The sequence below is a fragment of the Scomber scombrus genome, chromosome 8 (assembly GCF_963691925.1).
Source record: "Scomber scombrus chromosome 8, fScoSco1.1, whole genome shotgun sequence".
Taxonomy (NCBI): domain Eukaryota; kingdom Metazoa; phylum Chordata; class Actinopteri; order Scombriformes; family Scombridae; genus Scomber; species Scomber scombrus.
The window spans coordinates 19272443-19293138 of NC_084977.1; the positions used below are offsets into that span (position 1 = coordinate 19272443).

At 42.7% G+C, this 20696-nt stretch overlaps 1 protein-coding gene across 1 annotated transcript in view; it reads left to right on the plus strand.

The window, feature by feature from the left end:
* The first annotated feature begins 5172 nt into the window (after positions 1–5172).
* LOC133985218 (ephrin type-B receptor 3-like) overlaps positions 5173–20696 on the plus strand; it is a 29456-nt gene continuing 13932 nt past the window's right edge. The window contains exons 1-6 of the mRNA XM_062424814.1: positions 5173–5184; positions 7435–7497; positions 11956–12628; positions 16671–16826; positions 17766–18101; positions 20539–20673. Coding sequence (XP_062280798.1) covers positions 7441–7497; positions 11956–12628; positions 16671–16826; positions 17766–18101; positions 20539–20673 — 1357 coding nt within the window. The 5' untranslated portion in view covers positions 5173–5184; positions 7435–7440. The remainder of the gene's footprint in view (positions 5185–7434; positions 7498–11955; positions 12629–16670; positions 16827–17765; positions 18102–20538; positions 20674–20696) is intronic.

Here is a 20696-nt window from a genome sequence, read left to right on the forward strand (position 1 = left end):
ACATGTGAGGATAATTAAGAACACATTCAGTAAAGGGGCAGGTAGAGACAGACAGAGATAAAGGTAAAGGTAGACAAAGATAAATGTGGAATGTTATTCATTCAGTTCAATAAAGAAAAATGTTCATCCCTGAGGGGAAAACTTTGACACAGGCAAAGTAAAAAAAACGTAAGACGCATTAGACAATGCTTGCAATTAAAAGGTCCTGTGTAAGACATGGGTGGGATCCTGTTGGATGTAGTGGGCTTTCTGGAGGGTCAGGTCAGGTCTGGAGGATTTTGGAGCAGGTGTTCACTTTACTCTGGAGATGCTTCTTGATTTAGATTGTGAGAGAGTGGAACCAGCAAATGAATGAGAAGGTCTTTATGCTTTTGAAGAAGGAGTTATAAAATGCGGTGAGGATATCCCTGCTTGGAGTTTTACCCTTTTCAAGAAATATTGACGCTGTTGGCACTTCTTGATGATGCTGGCTTCAAAATGCAGCATGTCATTGATGACAGTAGTCAGGTATTTGTACTGATGTACTGGTTCCCCATGAATTATGACTGTAGAAAACTAAAGTGTGTCCATTTGTGCGGCTGTGACATTAGTGATGTTGCTTTTCACAATCTTCATGATGAGGGAGGTGAGTTATGGACAGTGAACAAAAGCTCTCGCATTCCCTTCTGAGAGCAAAATGTTAAGTGCATCTCTCACAGTATGGGAAATGAAGCGGTAACTACAAGGTTACAGGTTCAAAGCTAGCTCAAGTATTGAGCTGAAAACACGTCAGTCAGCTGTAAGTGAAACTGCCATGCTGTTATTACGTCTGTATTTTCATTTACAAGTAAGAATGACAAACATTTTTGATGATAAGATCAAGGAACAGTACTAGAAGTGGAGATAGCACTTGTGGTGAAATGCAGACACACACATTATTGAGGATTCACATTGAATCTTTCTAAAATTGGATTTTGAAGGCAATCTAACATGCTTATGTAGAGAGCAAGTAGCCAATAAAGCATGTGCAAATGGTTCACCCCAACCGTGAATGTGTGTGTTTGCGTGTGTGTGTGTGTGTGTGTGTGTGTGTGTGATGTTGTCACTACTGTTGATGAAGGTGCTGTGACTTATTCAATAGCAACTGAACACAGAGCTGTTCAATGAACCCACGGGACAATACAGACAGCTGTGAATGCTGGGTCTTGGGCAGGGTGAGGGGTTGGGTGGTTAACTAGGAAGCTGGGGAAAAGAAGGAAGAGACACACACACACACACACAATAAGGAGGCAGAGAAAAGGAGTTTGGGGGGAAGCTGCAGTTAGTGGCTGGTATAATAGCACCCAATCATAAGAGGTGCAATGGTAAAAGCCACAGTGGTAATGCAATAAAGAAATCATAAGCTCCAGTTTCAACCATTTACATTTATACATACATCAGTGACTCAGACAGGCACACGTACAATCCCAGACTCATTGAACACACACATATGATGCACACATATTCACACACAAAGAGGCACACCTGGTTTTGTAGACAGCTGCCCTGAGGGCTACCTGTTCGTCAGATCCTCTGTGCTTTGTAATTAGAGGGTTAGTGAGAGAAGGGGATAGGGAGGGGTAGAGAGAGAAAGAGATGAGGGAAAGACAGGGGGAGTGAGAGAAAAAGAAAAGAGGGAAGGGGGTTAAGACAAAGAGGCCCATTCCATCGGCAGTACAGGAACTAGACTAGACTTCATGAGCTCTTGAAAAAGGCAATACTGTGTGTGTGCAGCATACACCCCCACACATATATGTAATTTCAAAAAGCAGCTGCAATAGCTCACAATGTCCTCCTTTGCAGCGATCAAAGCTCTTTTTCCATTTCAACTGCTCTGCTCTTCTGTGCTCCCTCAAAGCCTCTGAAAGAAAAGAACATCATTCTGTTTGTTTTTGTTTATTTATCTCATAGTCCCAGCATCATCGGGCAAGAAAAACAGGAAAAGAAAAGCGAGCTGTTACAGCTCAAATAGTATTCTGCCCCAAGGTATCTTTTGATGAGGGGAAAATAATTGAGGGCAGGGGCCCAGTGACAAATGCAGAGGGCAAAGACCCACGTTCATTAGACTTCCCCATGGGGAGAGATGATACAAGCGTTAGAGTCTGGAGAAAAAAATAGGAGACAGAAAGACAGAAGTACAGACAGAAAGGTAGAAAGAGAGCTTATTTGTTAGGCGTCAACAGTGTAACCCTGTTAGCACACATACACGGGACAAACCTCTTGTGTGACAGCCATTGTGGGATAACTGACAGTGATTGGCAGGGTGAAGCATGTGTGTGTGTGTGTGTGTGTGTGTGCTGATGGAGGGTGGGGGGTTTGTCATGCGAGGCAAGTCCGTTCAGGAATTCCACAGAGGAATCACCTCCTTGGCCTGTCCATGTCACAGCAACCAATTACCGTGACTGTGAGTGTGTGTGTGGGTGCTGAAGGGGAGGTCTCGCCATAAAATGGAGGGGACTTCTCCTAATCATCGCACTCTGGCTCTGCACAAAGGCAAAAAGACTGCTTGGACAATTTGAATTTGAATAGCAACTCTCCTCCTGCTCTCTTTTTTTTCTGTGTCTCTCTTCCTCTTTCTCTGCCACAGCTTCGCATTGGATGACAAAAGCAGAGCCAACAAAGATAGCACACAAAGCAATCAGGCTAATAGCGCTAATAAGTTGAGCGTGGGGTCCTCGCTCTCAATGTTGACACATTTCACTGTTTCTGCGACTAAACAGAGGCTCAAGTGTTTGGCAACCAGACGGCATAGTATTTTAATGGAGTGGCTACCCCATGCCAGGTTGCCATGTGCTTGGTCTGTTTGAATGTAGAGGAACACAACAAAAGCAACTTGGGAGAAGATAATTAACCAGTGGAGAAGCCTGAAGGGAAGGAATTCGGGGAAGGAGTCATTAGGGGGTTTGAAGGCTTTTTTTCATTACTTTTTCTGGCTGAAAACTAAATCTGTCGTCATCTTGTTATATTAATATGAGAATTAATGCTATCATGAAGCGGTGCCATTTTGTTTTGCACTTTACTATCATGTCGTCAAATAGCCTTTGGTTAACACTGCTCTGCTTCCCTGTCTGTAACACGCATATCTCAAAGGTTGTTGAAACATCTTTTAGCTCCCACAGAGTTTGGTTCAGTTATCTTTTATTTGTCATCTGGAGAGGTCACGCTAACAAAGTCTAGCATGCTAAAATGCTCAAAGTGGTTGCGGCAAGATCCAAGCTAAATCCCTCACCTGTCTACTCCTAGCGACCCGGGGACTTAGCCCTGTGAAACGACTACACATTCCTTTCTCTCAATAATAGTCTTTCTTCCCTTTTCCTCCTTCGACCCTTCTCTTTTTTCTATCTTTTAAGAAGTCTGCTTGTTGGAACAAAGAAATATTTAAGAGGCTTGTAACTCTGGGTGCCTTGTGTGTTTAAGTGCGTGCATGGGACTGCGCGTGTGTATATGTATGTGTGTGTGTGTGTGTGTGTGTGTGTGTGTTGGATGCGGCCATAGGGACGAATGCTTCAGTGCCCTCCCCTGTTATTAGGCCTGCCCTGTCATTACGGGATTAGAGCGTAGGGGTTGGCTTTGCGTGTGTGCATGTATGTGTGTGTGTGTGTGTGTGTGCGTGCATACGTGTATTTGCCTGTATATGATCTCTCCAGGCCTGTTTCTATTTCTGCAATTTTTCTCACACAATCAGAGCATGCAGAGAAAACAAATGTCATTGCCATTTTCCCCCATGTTTGTTATGCTAATCCCAGGTGCATTTGACCTCTATCATAAATAACACTTTACCTCAGGTTACTCAAACAGTGACTCACTAATTGAATAGTCTTCGTAAGCAGTAGGAGATTAAAAAACATTCCCCTGTACACCGCAAGTCACATCCATCACAGCGCAGCGTGAAAACCCAAGCACAGATCTAGAGATTTGCATAAGGGAGGATGGGAGACAAAGAAAAAAGACAAATGAAAAGAGGTCAGACCTATCACTTCCCAGTTAAGGAAAGAGAGAGAAACCAGTGAGAGAAAGCGAGGGGTAAAAAAAAAGGTGATGAAGAGAAAGAGATGGTAAACTGTAAAAATGGAAAATGGTTGCTGTCATTTCACAGAGATAATAAGGAAGAAATGATTAAGAAAAGATCGTGTGCAAGGAATATGGATTAACCAACCTTGCATCTGTACCCTGTGCCACCTCCCACATCTGCATGCTTCACTCTCAATCTGTGTGTGTGTGTGTGTGTGTTTTATGTCGGTAAATTTGCATGTTCGTTTGCCTTATTTACTTCAATCTACAATCTATCCTTCTCTCATTTTATATTTCAAGAATTTGAAAGAGCAAAGTGAAACATATAGCACTAAAAGGCAAATGAGAGTAGTTTTTGTGTACAGGGGAGGGTCTTATAGTTACACTTGGGTTGTTTCTCTCTCTGAACTTGTCCTTCTGGTTTTCTTGCTGCCTATTTTTCTTTTCTTTTTCTCAGCCAGGCCCATTAGGCAAACCGCCAGCATGGTCTTAGAAGCTTTCAGAGGTTGTTTGCTTTAAAAAACGACTTTGACTTTCTCTCTTTTATCTGTTTTACTCTGCCTCTCATTCTTTATCATGGATATGGCACAAATTTGATGTTTTGAGACAGAGAAACAGTTTTGTTATGCATGGGTATATAGCACTTTATTTTCAGGTTTGTTTTGTTTCTGTTATTATGTGTCTGTGTTTTCTGTGACTGTGCATGTGTCTGAATTTGCTGTACGGTCATGAATATTGCAGTGTGTTTCCCCGTATTGCCCGAAGTGTTATTCACACACACGCACACGCACACACACATGCACACACACAAACATTGTGTGCACAAACAAATCAGCATAATAGCAACCGATACGCACATGCATGCTCACACTGAGCTCACACTGAAAGGGAGGGAGCGGCCGGGTTAGGTCGGGGTCACCCAGTGCTTTTGCTCTGGCCCATTGACTCAGGATTGGTGCTCCACTTTGGGCACAATACAGAGCTTTGCACCAAATACACACCCGCCCACACAGACACATACACACAGTCATGCGCACACACAAGCTCAGGCCTGGTTAGGTAAAACAATGCAGATGCATCGAGAAGGGAAGAGTTACTGCTGCACATGCACACCCCAATGATCCACTGTCCAAACCACTGAGTCAGACTGCACAGGTGTGTGTGTGTGTTTTGCATATCTCTCTTTCTGTTTTCCACATCTCGTTCTTTCTCCCTCATCTCTGCCTCCCCCTCCTCTTCCCTCTCTTACTCTCCATGTCTGTCATTGTGCTTCACCATGTTGTCATTTTCAGCAAGGTCAGCTCTAATGACAAGCCAACGTAGCATACACACGGCCCAGACATAATAATAAACACCAGGCTGCAGAGGTGTATCATTTCCACCACACCAGCTTACCTACCTGTGTAGCTATCGGTAACAGGTCCCAAATCACACACTGTCACGGTATGAGTCAAGGGAAGCCCTGCAGCTAATAGGCACTGACACAGTTTCTGAGATGAAAACACAAGTAGGCCCTTACTTGCTCAAATGACAAATGTAGCTCATTGCATCTGGTTACAAAGAGAGCTCTCGGCAAAACAGACTGCATTTGTTATCGGTTTTAAAGCATGGCAGCACAGATAACTTTAGAGACTGATAGCTGAGAGGAGAAAATGGTTTGTGACAAAGGTTATGAGCCAGATTTTACCTTGTGCGGCTGCGAGTATGTCATTCACTTCAGTTTCCAGAAAAACTCCTAGAAAGGCAGTTCTCACAGCATCAAATGGCTCACAGTTGCAGACCATATTGCCTAAGGGAAACATGCCAAAGCTACTTTTGAAATGTGATTGTTTGCCATTTTTGGCACAGGAAGATACGTTGCTTTGTCTGTAACTGTTGTGAGTTGTGTTTCCTCACCAGTGTAATATGCACATAGTCATGTCAGAGACACTGTCACTCAGAGCATGAGGGGGTGGAATTCAATGGGAATTCCCAGCTGTAGGTGCATGCCATCTCTACAGAACTAGACATAATTCACATTGGATCTTTGAGTTTGAGGATGTTTGCGTTTGTCACCACTGGTGCTCCTGAATGCAGCAGTAGAGGCAGCAGGTATTTAGAGAAGGGATGGTGAAATCCTGGGGTTACACTCTTTACTTTGCTACCAAGTCCTGTTTCCTGTCAGCTTACCTGGAAACAAAGATGAAAGAGGTAGAGAAAAACTCAGAGATGATGGTAGAGCAGCAAAGTGAGCTGAGAGACTTCTTTAGGTTCATCCCCTGCAAGTGAGGAAAACGAAAAAAAAAGAGACAGGAAAAATTGAAAATCTCGCACTTCCTTCCATGACCAAGGACAGTGAGAGCTCACTTTCGTTCAGTGCCGTTTCATCATCTTTTACTATCTTGTAGAACAGCGCAGCGGTTGAGATAATAACGGTGGCTGCATACTGCGCCTTGAGCGCCAGGTAGTAAAAGACTCGACATTTATAGTCTTCCTTCCCTGCTCTCACAAAGCCGGCACCTTTGCCAGTAGAAACAAGAGTGTGGAAAGTGGAGAGGAGAGAAGGGATTTGCAGGAGAGATCCCTGTCCACCATTTTGTGTGTTTGTGTGTATATAATGTGTGTTCGTCTGTGAGTGCCAAAAGGCGGGTGTAAAAGTCTGTACATTTTCAAGTATTGACAGAAAGTGAAACCAATTCAAGCGTATTGACCTCTGTTCCGGTCAAGAACTCCTCTTTTGTGACCTAAGTTTATTACCCCCTGGTCCATTCAAGCCTTCTGTTGGGTTATATATTTTGTGGAGTTCTACAACCTGTTACTCACTGTATGTGTGTATGTTATCAAGTGTGTGAAGTGTGTGTGTGTGTGTGTGTGTGTGTGTGTGTGTGTGTGTGTGTGTGTGTGTGTGTGTGTGTGTGTGTGTGTGTGTGTGTGTGTGTGTGTGTGTGTGTGTGTGTGTTTGTGTGTGTGTGTGTGCGTGCGTGTATGTTATTGTGTGTGGGTGTCGCTGTGCCCTGTGGGAAGCGGAACTGTTTGTTAGTGAGATTCACCGTTGTTTCCTTTCCCCTGTATAAAAGCAAACATCTAATTGAGGCTAATTAGCTAGACAAGGATCCGCAATAAAATGTCACAATACTTCACTGATCACCCACCTAGATCTCTGTCTTACTCTCCTGCTGTCTGCAGGTCTTCCTGTCACGCCTTCAAGCCCACACACACATAACTTCTTTGTCTAACTGATTCTAATATTGCTCTAAGCTATTATTCACCCAGTTATCTGAGAGGAACTATGGTCAAAGCGGCAATCTTATCTCTTCCATGGATTATTTCATCACATTGCTGGAAAATAATTGAAAGTTCTATTGATCTATTTTCTGTTCCTCTTTGTCTGATCTGGTTTGTTTCTTTCTGTTTCCGTTTACAGAGACGTTGATGGACACAAAGTGGGCCACGACAGAATTAGCCTGGACTGCGCACCCTGAGACAGGGGTGAGTTTACTGTGCAACGTGTGTGTGTGTGTGTCTATGTGTCTGTGAGTGTGTGTGTTTATGAAGAGTAAAATTGATTAAATAAATACCTTGTTTGTATTGTATATTCTGTGTTAAGTGTATGTGTGTGTGTGTGTGCACAGTTATGCCTATACATACAGTATATCTGCATGCATTTGAAGTTGAACAGTCCTACACACCTTTATCAGCAAATCACGTCATGTTTTAGCATTCAACAGGATGCGCTTTTTAGTGAGCAGAAAAAGATAGACTGCAATCCAATTTCACTGACCCGCCCAGTCACAGATGTTCCCTTCTCCTCGCTACAGTTCACTTAAAACATGTGAAAAACGTCAGTTTCCTCATTAGCTAACCTCTTAACACTGAAATATCTCTTGGCGTTGACCCATTTCATGTCTAGGCTTCCAAATCTACCACACACAAAGTGCCAGTGACAGCCTCATCTTCTATTCCCATGTGGTCTCCACAATGGGCTAAAGAGGAGCAAAAAGAGTCTTGACCCCTCCTCAGCTATACTTCAAAGACTGCCAGCACTCCTCCCCTTGCCTTTGTGTGGCCCTCTGACTTGGCCCTTGTGTTTTGAAAAGTGGGCCCCCATTTTTTATATTTTGTTTGTACCCCAACACACTGGCAGAGAGATTCCACCCCAGCTGTTCGAAGTCACCCACCCTCCTTATTCTTCCCTTCTTTTACTTCCAAGTAACTAAGCACTAATGAAGCAAGACACACTGGCCACCTCAGCTGAAACAATCAGTAGGGCAAACCCCCTCACAGCCTCTCGTGCCCTCCTTCCCCTTCCTCCTTCCCTCCTCCCATCTGTCCATCTTCCTTTCCATCCCTCTGCCCCCCTCCCCCTCGTAAAGCTGCAATGTGGCAGCAATGCGCCCACCGGTCCTATGCAAAATGGGATAAGAACCTAGAAAAAAACCCTCCCCATTACTTTTCTAACCAAACCCACAACAGATTGTCCTTTTCAAGAGATACATACAGTGGAGAGCCTTCTGCACTCCAGATTTCCCACATTACTAACAGAAAGACTGGAGATAAATTTCTCCCCTGCCTTCTTTGTTTTTATTTTGCAGCAGAATGTGCATGTCGCTAAGTCATCTTTTCCTTTTTGTATTTTTTTCCTACTTTTATTGTTCTCTTACACACAGACACACTCAGAAATCAATCCTCACTGCTGTCTTGCTTGTGTCTTCATGCACAATGTGTTGTACGTGTGTTTATTTGTATACTTTTGCGGCCTTGCAATGGTAACGTCGCAGCCTGTTTTTTTTACGGGTGATGAGCACTCAAGAGTCGATACAGTGACTGAGAGGACAAAAAAAGCTGCAAACTGAGGGAGTTGCAAAGTAGGGGGGGTGGGGGTGGGGTGGGGTAGTTGAGCCTGAGATTAAGTAAAATCCAGAGAAATTTCCATACAGGCAGTGCAAGAGACATAGACAGCATGTAAAAGGGAAAAAAACAGTATTTAAGAAAACAAATCTTAAAAATAGACTTACTCACAAACAGCCAAGTCTGAGTCACAGCATTTCTGTCTTGTTTCACAGTGTTGCACAACACATACAAAATATTACACAGACAAAATATAAGCAGTGTCCATTTGTGACAGTGAATGAGAGACATAAAGGCGCTACTATTCATGGCACCAAGCTTGGTGTAAAAGCTAAGTGTGAAAGCCATTCATATGGGAGTGAACACACTTTTAAATATTTATATGTGCAATGCAGCGTCTGCTCATACCACATTGTGTGTGTACGTGTGTGTACGTATGTGTACATGTTTTCTTTCACTTGATTCTTTCACTGTCTGCATTTTGGTCTGCCCCTGTCTGTGTTGCCTGTAGCATCTGTGCATCATGCATTTCTGTGTGTATGTATGTCTCCCTGTATTGTGTGTGTGTGTGTGTGTGTGTGTTTGTGTGTGTGTGTGTGTGTGTGTGTGTTTGTCAACGTACTGTATCATTTATTCTCCAAAACAGATGGCAGATGAAGGGGGAATTCCACTTCATAGCAGGGCTCTCCTGAGATCTGGAATAACACCGAAGGACAATATTAACAATATACCAAAAGCTATAGCTAGGATATCACTCTCAGCATGCCAAAACATGTCATAAACAAGCTAAAATATCTTTGTTTATATAATATTCACATTAACAACAACAAACTAATCACAAAAATGTACGCTACAGCATTTAAGCTAATAATACATGTTTATGTAAGTGGGCATCAAGGTTACTGATATTTAAAAGGATGGTTCACCAAAAACCTTTGTTCCATTGTAAATCTTTGTATCAAACTCTCACACCCTGGTATGAAAGTTTATAGTTTCCACAGAGAAAGCTGCTATGTTTAGTTTGAAATAGTTCAAGTTACAATAGTATTAACAGGACAAAATTTTTTTATAGGAACTTCTTCAAACTCTAATGTTGCACAACCTAAGATATACTCTATTTCTATCCCCAGTGTGTTTCTAACAGACATACCTTTGCCAAAATATTGTGAAATATGTTTCTTCCAGTGGAGTTTTGGACCTTCAAGGAGGACGATAGTGCGTCACCAATGCATTGCTCATTGTCATCTGAAAGTAAAATTTAAAGCTTTGATTGGAGAGGACAAGGGGAAAATGGAGTGGATCGCAAATCTTACATAACAATTCATCTTGTTTAAAATCGATGCCAAGAAACTTGACCCTTTTTCACATGACCTACTTAATTCATTCAGACTTGGTAAGCAGGCGCTGAAAGTGTTTGGCCACTGGTGCGTGTCCCGCGGGGATGACCTCTCTCTAAACACACATGCATACACAAACAGACAGACATACATACATTTGTGCAAACACACAGACTAAGTGCAAACACACACACCCGCAGACACACACCCACAAACACTTGGCTGTACCGCTCTTTTGCATTAGGTGATTTATTACACTGAACTAAATATCCATTGACACTTCATGCTTTTAGCCATCCCATTGACCCAGCCGGTGATTATCGATTCCCTCTAGTTGCTTCTTCCTTCTCCTTGCCTCCCGTCAGGCCATCGTTTAATGCCAAAGCCGAGCTACGTGCATTCTCCCTCTCCCTCATGGCCTCCAGTGTCTCAGATGAATAGCCTTGTCTCCATCACATCCATATCACAGCCTTAATTAAGATGCTCAGATGGAAACAACTGGCTCTGGAGAACAAATTGGTGCCTTTCCAGAGTTTCAAATGTTCTCAGGCAAACTTCTGTCCCTAGAGTGCAACCATAGACATCTAATTTTGTTATAGATGAGTCTTAACGTTTAAGACGGAAGTGTTTTATTCTAGTAGGACAGCATGGGGGTTGAGTGATTAAAAAGACCATCCTGTACTCAGACAGTCACAGGTTCAATCTGAATGGATTCAGATAGCAAGTCCAATGACAGCCTTGTGGACTAATCAGTCAGCAATGTTCTCGATCTCTAATGATCAGTTTTAACTCTAGCCTAATGCAAAACACTTTGAATTGCCCTTATATTCGAAAGGTGCCATGCAAACAAACTTGCTAGGCCTTGGCTTAGCTTGAAAAAATAAATGCACTCTGATTGGAAAGGAGGGCAGGTCCATCAACACACACATGCAAATAGACATACTATACACACAATAATCCCTATTTGAAGTGAGATGACTTAATTGTGGTGTGGTTGAAAAATGCATTAGATTACAATGTCTCATACCAAAGCTTTTACAGTCTAGTTTGCTTGCACTAATGAAGCTGGTAATCAAAGTTTAGAAAATGTAATCCAATTTTATCCTCAGTAATTTACCCCCTGGGTACCTTAGAAGCATTGATAGATGTAGAGGAGTGTAAAAACAGAAAAGCATGAAGGTTAACTGGTGCCTTTTCCTCGTCTTTATGTAGAGGACGTTGTGATCATTGCTCGATAATTGAAGCGTAATTGGTTGTGAAGCAATGTGGCTTTTGCTTCCAAAGAGATATGAGGTAAACATGCTGTGGTGGCTCTATGGCGAGGAGGTGACAGGTTGCTGTAATTGTGATGAATTTGTCCTTGTCCCTGGCTTTTCTTCGCTACACTAACCTAAGATGAAAGGCATAGTATGGCAAAGGCAAGGGAATATAACTGAAAATACCCGAGGAAAAATACATAAATAAATAAAATAATATGTATGTGTGTGTGTGTGTGTGTGTGTGTGTGTGTGTGTACGTCACGTCTGTCTCTCCAGGTCCTAACCTCTGCCCTGGTAATTTCATTCCTGCTTCATGATGCAATGCGTGTTTTAATACAAGTTTTAAGTTTTAAGTTTTAATACAAGATGTACCAAGATTGAGGGAATATAAATTCCAGAAATCAGTCTCAGTATTTCCCAAATTGTCTGAGTATTTGTCAAACATATCAAGAAACATGAACATCTTCTAACTTGTTAATGTTACTCTTCTTCTTTCTTTGTAGTGGGAAGAAGTGAGTGGCTATGATGATGCCATGAATCCCATCCGGACTTACCAAGTCTGTAATGTGCGTGAGCTCAACCAGAATAACTGGCTACGCAGTGACTTCATCCCACGAAAGGATGTGCTACGTGTATATGTGGAGATGAAATTCACAGTGCGTGATTGCAACAGCATTCCTAATATCCCAGGTTCCTGCAAAGAGACCTTCAACCTCTTCTACTATGAGTCTGACTCAGACTCAGCCACAGCCACCAGCCCTTTCTGGATGGAAAACCCTTATGTAAAGGTGGACACTATCGCCCCAGATGAGAGCTTTTCCATGCTTGAATCTGGACGAGTAAACACAAAAGTCCGAAGTTTCGGGCCGCTGTCCAAAGCTGGGTTCTATTTGGCCTTCCAGGACCTTGGTGCTTGCATGTCACTCATCTCAGTGAGGGTGTTTTACAAGAAGTGCTCTACCACCATTGCCAACTTTGCAGTTTTCCCAGAGACTGCAACTGGGGCTGAGGCAACGTCCTTGGTCATTGCACCAGGAACTTGTGTCCCCAATGCCCTGGAGGTGTCCGTGCCACTGAAGCTTTATTGCAATGGAGATGGGGAGTGGATGGTTCCCGTGGGAGCCTGCACCTGCTCGGCCGGTTTTGAACCAGCCATGAAGGATACTCAGTGTCAAGGTAAGTGTTTTCATAACAGACATTTTAGTTTGTTATTTAATGTTTGTGATGCTGGATTAATCTAGGGTTTAGAGAGACATACTACAAATGGGGTACTAAATGTTCAAGTCCTATGTTGTTAGACAGGAAGCTGTCACTGAATCTCTACAAAAGCTACACAACAGTGTGCTGTTTGTTTTAGCATATTATAAGCTTAGCTGTCTGGAGGATGGTGAGGTTGGGGCAACTTCTCTATGGCAATCAATAATGTATCAAATTATTATATCTGAGAAAAGCTATATTTGCATTTTAGTGACATATTACCTGATGTGTCTATGCAGAGTGAATTGCAATGAGTTAGTAGCAAGGGGTCAAGGTGTTGCTGGAGGACACTTCATCTAGATACATGACTGTTGTGGACACACAGATTGCTGCAAAGATTGAATCTGTGTTGTTTTGGTTACAGGTTGCAGCCCCTATCACTAGACTGGCCAGCTGCCATATTATTATGAGCCATTTATTTGCCTTGTTTCTTTTGACACATTAATCCAATGACTACAAGATAGAATAATATACACTAGATGACACTGTCAGCAGGTGGCTGTTCACTCCTCTGACCTCAGTTTTGCTTGACAGCTGGTTGCTAAATAAATGGAAATGTAAGGGAGGGTGTCTGTTTATGAGAGCTGGGAGGCTCTGTGATGGTTTCAGGTCTGATGAAAAACATGACAGGTTCACAGAGGTTTAGAGCAAGGTGAATTTAAACAGCAAGGTCCCGGCTGAAATGGAGTACAGGTGACAGCGGGAGGAGAACGGAGGATAAATGGAAAGTGTGTGTGTTGAGGGGTATGTGAGCGTAAAATTAGGCTTAGGTTGCATAGGTCAAATGGAGCCAGCAGAATGAGAGAGAGAGGGGGGAGCTAGCAAGGTTATTGATGAGCAGGGTTGATTGCAACTTGCCTGTGTGTGTACAGTGTGTGCACATTTTGCATGCCATTCTTGCTGCCTGGGTTCAGAGGGCTCATATGTCTTATAGTAAATAGATATAAAGCTGAAAAGACCTTTTGTTCAATACCCATATGGACGAGAGTTTATCCTTTAAACTGGCCGGTGCTGGCAGACCATCCATAGTATAGTAAATTTAAGCATGGTGTATGTGAAAACTCATTTGTTTGTTCCTGGCAGCTCAAGGTTAAAGCCCTTGTGACTGGGCCCTGATACAACGTTCTTTAATCAAGATTCACTTGAAACAAGGGATAAATCTTCTCTTCTCCTCTTCTCACATTGCCTGTCCTCTGGTCCACCATCCTCTCCCACGATCTTACTTGTTTCTAATCATCCTCTCACAGACTCTTCTCTCTGTTTTTCTGTCTACGTTCCAACATACTGTATCTCCTCCAGCTCCATCGCAGTTTCGCTCCCCCACTTTTTCTGTATTAGCATCTACCTCTCTTTCTTGCACTCCTTCCTAATCTGAAGGCCGTTGCTCTCATTAATACCCCACCTGAGTTAGAGTAAGGATGTCCCCATTAATATTAATCGATGACGCTTTTTTTTTTTTTTTTTTGCCTTTCCACTCGTTTGCTGCACATTTTTCGCCCACAATATTCTTTACTTTTTTTCTTCATGCTTCACACTTTCCAATTTAAGCATACATTTTAATCAGTTCCTTAAGCTCTATGTTCTGCATGAGAGGATAAGACACAGGGGAGTGGGGAAGAGGGGGAAAAAAGCGCCTGCAGGATTAGCATTTTCTATGCCTCCACCTCTTCCACCTCTCCCTCCCTTTTTTTCTACCCCCTTGTCTGTCTTTCTTCCTCATTCTTTAGCGGTTCCTCTACGGGGAAATTGGATGAAAGGAAGAGGATGACCCCTTTACTCACTGGAAGTGATTGATCAGCACTTTCAACCCTTCCATGGAAAAAATGCCTCTTTTAATGGGAATGCTCCTTCAACATCTTTCGTTAGGCTAACATGTTCAAAAACCAATACTCTCATCCCTTGTGAGTTGAGAAATTGTTTGTAGTTTACTTTGTATTGGATGAACTTAAATGAATTTGCATGGGTCATATCAAATCAAAGTTGTTCTCCCACCTGGCTAAACTCAAGGTCATTTTTTTATCTGTTAATCAAGCAGTGCTTCCTGTTAGCCAGTGGTGTGGCTGGCTCTGATTAATGGTGGAAGAACAAATACACTCAGTGCTAATGTACACGGTTCACACAACTAGTGGTTATGTGCTAATATTGAACTTTCAAAACCGGGAAAATAGCAGGAGCAGGAAGTGGTCGGCTGCAGATTTGACCTTCAACCTTGGTTGTTTCCAAGAGAGTAGAAAAACAAACTCAGAATCTATGGTGGTTATTATCATTCAGGGGGACAGACATAGCAGTGTGTCCTTGACATTGATGAGCAAACGCGCTAGTGGGTCGGCTAATCAACTGGCCCCTGTAAACTTTGCCTCTCTTACCTGCTCTCGTTTTTTTTATTAAGCACCACAGCAAACTCATTCATCTTTTAATGAGACAGTTCATCAAAGATATGGAGCCTGCCAAAGTGTTCTGGATCACAGTGCCGCTATCAGTGTTTCCCTTCACGTCTACAACTTATCACCTGAGTTATAAACTTCCAAACGGCTGCTATAAATGGAGATTGGGTCTTTACAACAGCTAGCTCTGTTTTTTAATCTAATGAACTTTGGCTTCACCTATTCAGTATGCAGTTTTGTTGTTTTGAAATATGTTGAACGTAGTTTGTTTTTGGATCCGTTTCAGTAAATTGAAGTGGCATGAAAGGTAGAAAAATCCAGACATACTTTGCTAAGAGGAAAGCCTCTTAGCAATGAGTGCATTGAAGTGACTCAAGGCCAGAATGGTGTGCGTGTGTGTGTATATTTGGAGACCCATGTTTGTGTACACAGCAGCATGTGGTATGTGTGCCATTCTGATTCTCTTTGTATGTTGATATATATTTCACATAAGGCAAAATTCAGAGCCCCGTGCCATCACTTGGCTGTGAAGGTATTGTATGTAATTTGAGTTGACAGTCTTTTCGTGTGAGCATGGGTAAACAGTGACATGCTGCTAAAAAAAAAACCTCCCCTTTTCAAAAAAGTTTGACGAAGATGCACTCTTCATAAGTGAGGCATACAGAGACCTGAGGGTTTGAAGGGACAAGAACAAATCATGTGCATGTTGGGCTTGAGTGGCATCTATTTTTTGCATACCTTCCTGACATTTTACTGGGTGTACAGTAATATGACGGTATTTGCCAGCTGCACACAAAATACATTATGAATATGAGCACTTAGGTAGAGGTACAAGGCAAATCTTCAGACAGAAAACAATTGACACTGTGTCCTACCTGTTTATCCGGGACTGCGGCGGAGAGACTGCTGGATAAATATCAGGAATAAAGTTACTGAAGGCCACAGGATGAATATCAGCTCAGACATAGAAAAGGCTGACGAGTTTCTTTGACCACAAATATAACAACCCCCGAATAACTCATATTTTGGCTAAAGTTTTCAGCTAAATTAGAAACTTTGAATCATTTCATCTGCGGTCTTCACGTCCTGCGGATTCAACGAGCGGAAGTACGGACAGCGCCACTCTCCCATTGTGACTTACATTGTGGTCGGAGGGGGCATTGCATGCTGCCTTCTAGTGCTTCTTGTAAACTTCAGGTTTCCTTGAAGTCTGTTTTTGACAGTATTGAAAATAGTACTTTCGGGATTTAAAAATACCCTGGTATACCGCAATGCTGTGATAGAACCCAATCCTAATGCATGCGCACACATTTACATTGAAAAAACACTTGCTAATTATATCAAATAAGACATGTCATTTTACAGTTAAGCTGGAACAGTGTTTGAAATCGTATGAGTTGCAGTATATTTAAGATATTACATTCTGTTACCAACACTCCACACAGATGTTTCACTGAACATTATTGTACACAGTCCTTCAACTGCTCCATGGCTACTTTCTAAACCATTAATTTTAGTATCTTAAAAAGTTGTTATTCGCCCCTTTATTTTAACATCTTGCTCTCTTTTCCCATTAGCTTGCAACCCTGGCACATTCAAATCCAAGCAGGGAGACAGCTTCTGTTTGCCCTGCCCAGCCAACAGTCGTGCCAGCTCAGGAGCAGCCAGCGTTTGCTCTTGTCGAAATGGTTTCTATCGCTCAGACACAGACTCTCCTGATTCCCCCTGCACAAGTAAGTGAAGACAGCCTTTATGTGACCGAGATAGCATTCTCATCTTTCAAAGTCATGACATATAGTGCTATTCAAGCACTTCAGTCAAAAACAAGACAAAAAAAATACAGACAGATCAGATGTACTGGTATCCATAAAAAATAAATCCTGAATGAGAGGTAAACATTATCCTGAACTTCCCTTTCTGAATTGTGACCTCAGTCACATTTATCAGTTGTCAGGAGCGCTTTCCCACCACGGCACACAGACAGCAAACAATTCTGCTTGCTTTCTCAACGTTATCCAAAACTTTATCATCCAACACCTCCCCCCCTTCCTCTATACTCAATGCTGCCATCTCTTCACAGACAGAAAGCGGAGGATTTTTTCTAGTAGCAGTGCAGTGCCTTCATTAAAAGCAAACATGCCCATGTAGGAGCTAATTCATTCACTGGTGAAGAGAGAAGAATATCCTTTTTTTCTGTTGCTGGGGTGGGGGGCTGATTCTCCCACAGCGCAGTGAGAGATAAGGCTCTGGTAATTGGATAAGAATTGCCAAGCCTCTGCCAATAGTTTGTCTCGCGCTCGTCCCCCCCAGCACTTCACACACACACATGCATACCCATAGTGGAAGTGAGCATGCAATTCAAATTTGAACTCCTGTCCTCTTTTTTTCAGAAGAACTGCTGGAAGAGTCGCTTATTATGTGAAAGACAAAAGAGAAAGAAAAAAAATTCTAGTGTGAAAAATATAGTAATACCACAGCACAACTTTTTGGTTTATGAATTGTAATGATATGTAAACTGTACTTTGCAATATGAATTTCTGTCTATTGTCAGTATGTCTCTGCATTGTCACAAAGGCAAAATTCTTTACAACTATTGTGCATGGAAATTAAAATTAATTCTCATTCCAAACCCTTTTTCATCATCTCATCTGTGCTTTACCTCCCTTTTGCAGCTGTTCCCTCTGCACCACGCAGTGTCATCTCCATTGTGAATGAAACCTCGCTTGTGCTGGAATGGAGTGACCCACGTGACTTGGGCGGTCGTGACGACATCTTCTACAATGTCATCTGTAAAAAGTGCCTGCCTGAACGGGGAATGTGCTCACGGTGTGACGACAACGTAGAAATCTCACCACGCCACCTGGGCCTGACCCAGCGCCGCGTGGCTGTCCGTAACCTTCAAGCCCACACACAGTACAGCTTTGAGATTCAGGCAGTCAACGGCGTTTCCAACAAGAGCCCCTATACACCTCATTTTTCTGCAGTGAACATCACCACAAATCAGGCTGGTAGGTACAGCACTGGATTCTGATGACTACCTGTCAAAGATCAATATTGAACTTGTGGGCACTGCTAAAAAAAGACAAAAGAATGTCAAAGAATACTTTCTCTACTTAAGAAATAGTGATCAATTTCTTTTTTGCATGTAGGAGTATGTTACATATTTTCCCTTTGAACAGGGATAAAGAAGGAAGACATTCTTCTGAATGAGCTTAGAAAGGGACCTTTTTCACACGCCCACATCATGCTCTGTACTAACGCCGCTGCAAATAGCAATAGCGAGGCAGTGTGTATTCAAAGTGTTGAACCTTCAGTATTCTAGCTGCCCACTGCTTCCAACCCACCGCTCCTACAGCCCACAGCAACAACAGTAACTAGGCCAATGAAGCAATCAGGGCTGCATATATTCTTTTTTCCCCTTTTTATATATAGACAATTTCAACTCAGTTGATGTATATACAGAATAATTCATGGTAGTAACGATAAGATATAGTGTGTATTCCTTTTTTGGATACTGTTTTGGCTTTTTTGCCATATAAATTGAATGTCATGGTAGATATGTAGATGTGTTGTTCTGTGGAGTATAGTTGAGCTTACTCTACACTTATGTTCTCATGAGATGGTGTCTTTGTTTTGGTTCTCCCAGGGCTCTTAAGTTGTGCTTTGGATGTGTTTAGTCTCTATGTTAAATTTGCTCTTTGGGCAGGCTTAGACAGCACCAAGGATTATCCTTTGCCCCATCCCCCATCATTTCCCTCTTCTTTCTATGGCCTTGTCATCCTCACCTCTACCCTTGCACTCCTGCTCCTGAAGGATTGCCTTCTGTTTGTGGGTCTAGGACCCAAAGCCCCACACGGCCCCATGTGAGACCCTCATTGTTTTATGAGGGGTCTGGCACTGGGCTGACAGGGACCAGTGTCCATCCATGGTTGCCCAGGGTCAGTTGGATGCAGAAAAGAGAAGGGAAAGGAGGGGCCAAGAGAGCATCAACTGTGATCAGATTATCCCCTAGTGTAGTCCCAAGACCATCCCTGCACGCGCATTCACCTTTTAACAACCAAAATAAATACTAGGGTGGTGATAAGCCCCAAGGGCCACCTCCATGGTTACTTCAACATCTTCTCCCCGAGGAGGGCCCCTAATCCCCTGGCTAGAGTAACCAGGGGATCTGCCTAAGAAGTATTGTCTTCTGGGAGAGAAAGAGAGACATTGAGGGCTGGGGTGGATGGGGCTGGCAGGGGAGGGAGAGAAGCAGGGAAGGGTTGGAGAGCAAAGAGAGAAAAATAGAAACAGAAGGATGTCTGGCCACAAATACAAGCAGCAGAAGGAGAAAGGAAATGCAAGGGGGAGGAGGGATCAAAGAAGAAAAACTGGGGATTAAAAAGTTTTTAACCAAAATGAAGAGACTGTGGAGGAAGGGCTGAAGAATGGAAGAGAGTTGGAGACAGAGAGGGGATGCTGGTCTGTAGTGCTGAAAAGGAAGATGAAAAGTGAGGAGCTGTGGAGGACAGCAAACAATGAGGAAATGAAAGAAGCTGTAGTATAGGAAAAAAGTAACATCATTTTTAAGAGAAGGTACCACTGGAGAGAGACAGTTATGAAACAAAAACAATGAAGTAGACAGAGAGGGGAGAATGAGTCAGAGGTATGTAACAGTTCTGAGCCTAGAAGAGAGGAAAGAGAGACAGGGAGGCAGACAATACTTGCCCGTTAATAGGCACATGTGAACAGAGCACGGAAAGCCCATGTGGGTGGAGTGCTGGTGTGTTTGATACCATATCCCTGGCAATGTGTGTATTTGTCTGTGCACACATTGTATAAATTAAGTAATCGATATGGTATGTGTTCATTTATGTGTATTTGTAAGTATATACTTCGCATTTTGGCGCTTACTTAAGTTGTTATTTCCTGACTAGATCCTTGATTGTTGTATTAACTTTCATGTGTATCGCACTTTGGATGAAACATTGTATGTATGCACAGTGCATAATACATACAATTTCTTATTAGGGCTAAAAAGAGAAAAACACAACTGAAGGACCAAAAATGTAGTAGTGGTTCAGTATGTACTTGAATGTATGAAATGTCTACATCTGTATGTACACTATGTGTGTATACTTGTTCCTACACTATCCTAAGGTTATATGGCAGAGGGAACTGCATATACCAGAGACTTATCCATCAGTTTTGTAGTTTGACTCCCCTGTCACAGGAGAATCAGACATACCCTCTCCCTCCCCAAGGACTCAGAGAGGGAGAATTTGAGCATTAGTGAGGAATGGTTCTGCATACTAACCACTGGCCAAAGCTTTTCACAAAGCCTGCAGCCTAAGTCTTCGTATTTAGGCTTGTGTGGACACACAAAGGGCATAGAACTTGAAAAGACATAACACAGAAAACGTTAAAAAAGGCGGATTTTCTCTTTATTTGTTTTTCCCTGTGTAGCTCCGTCTGCAGTGCCCACAGTTCACCTGATGGCGGCCACAGCGAGCACCATGAGCCTGTCCTGGCTGCCTCCAGAGAAACCCAACGGAATCATTCTGGATTATGAGATTAAGTACCATGAGAAGGTAAGCGGCAGTGTAAGTCAATGCCTCTAATTC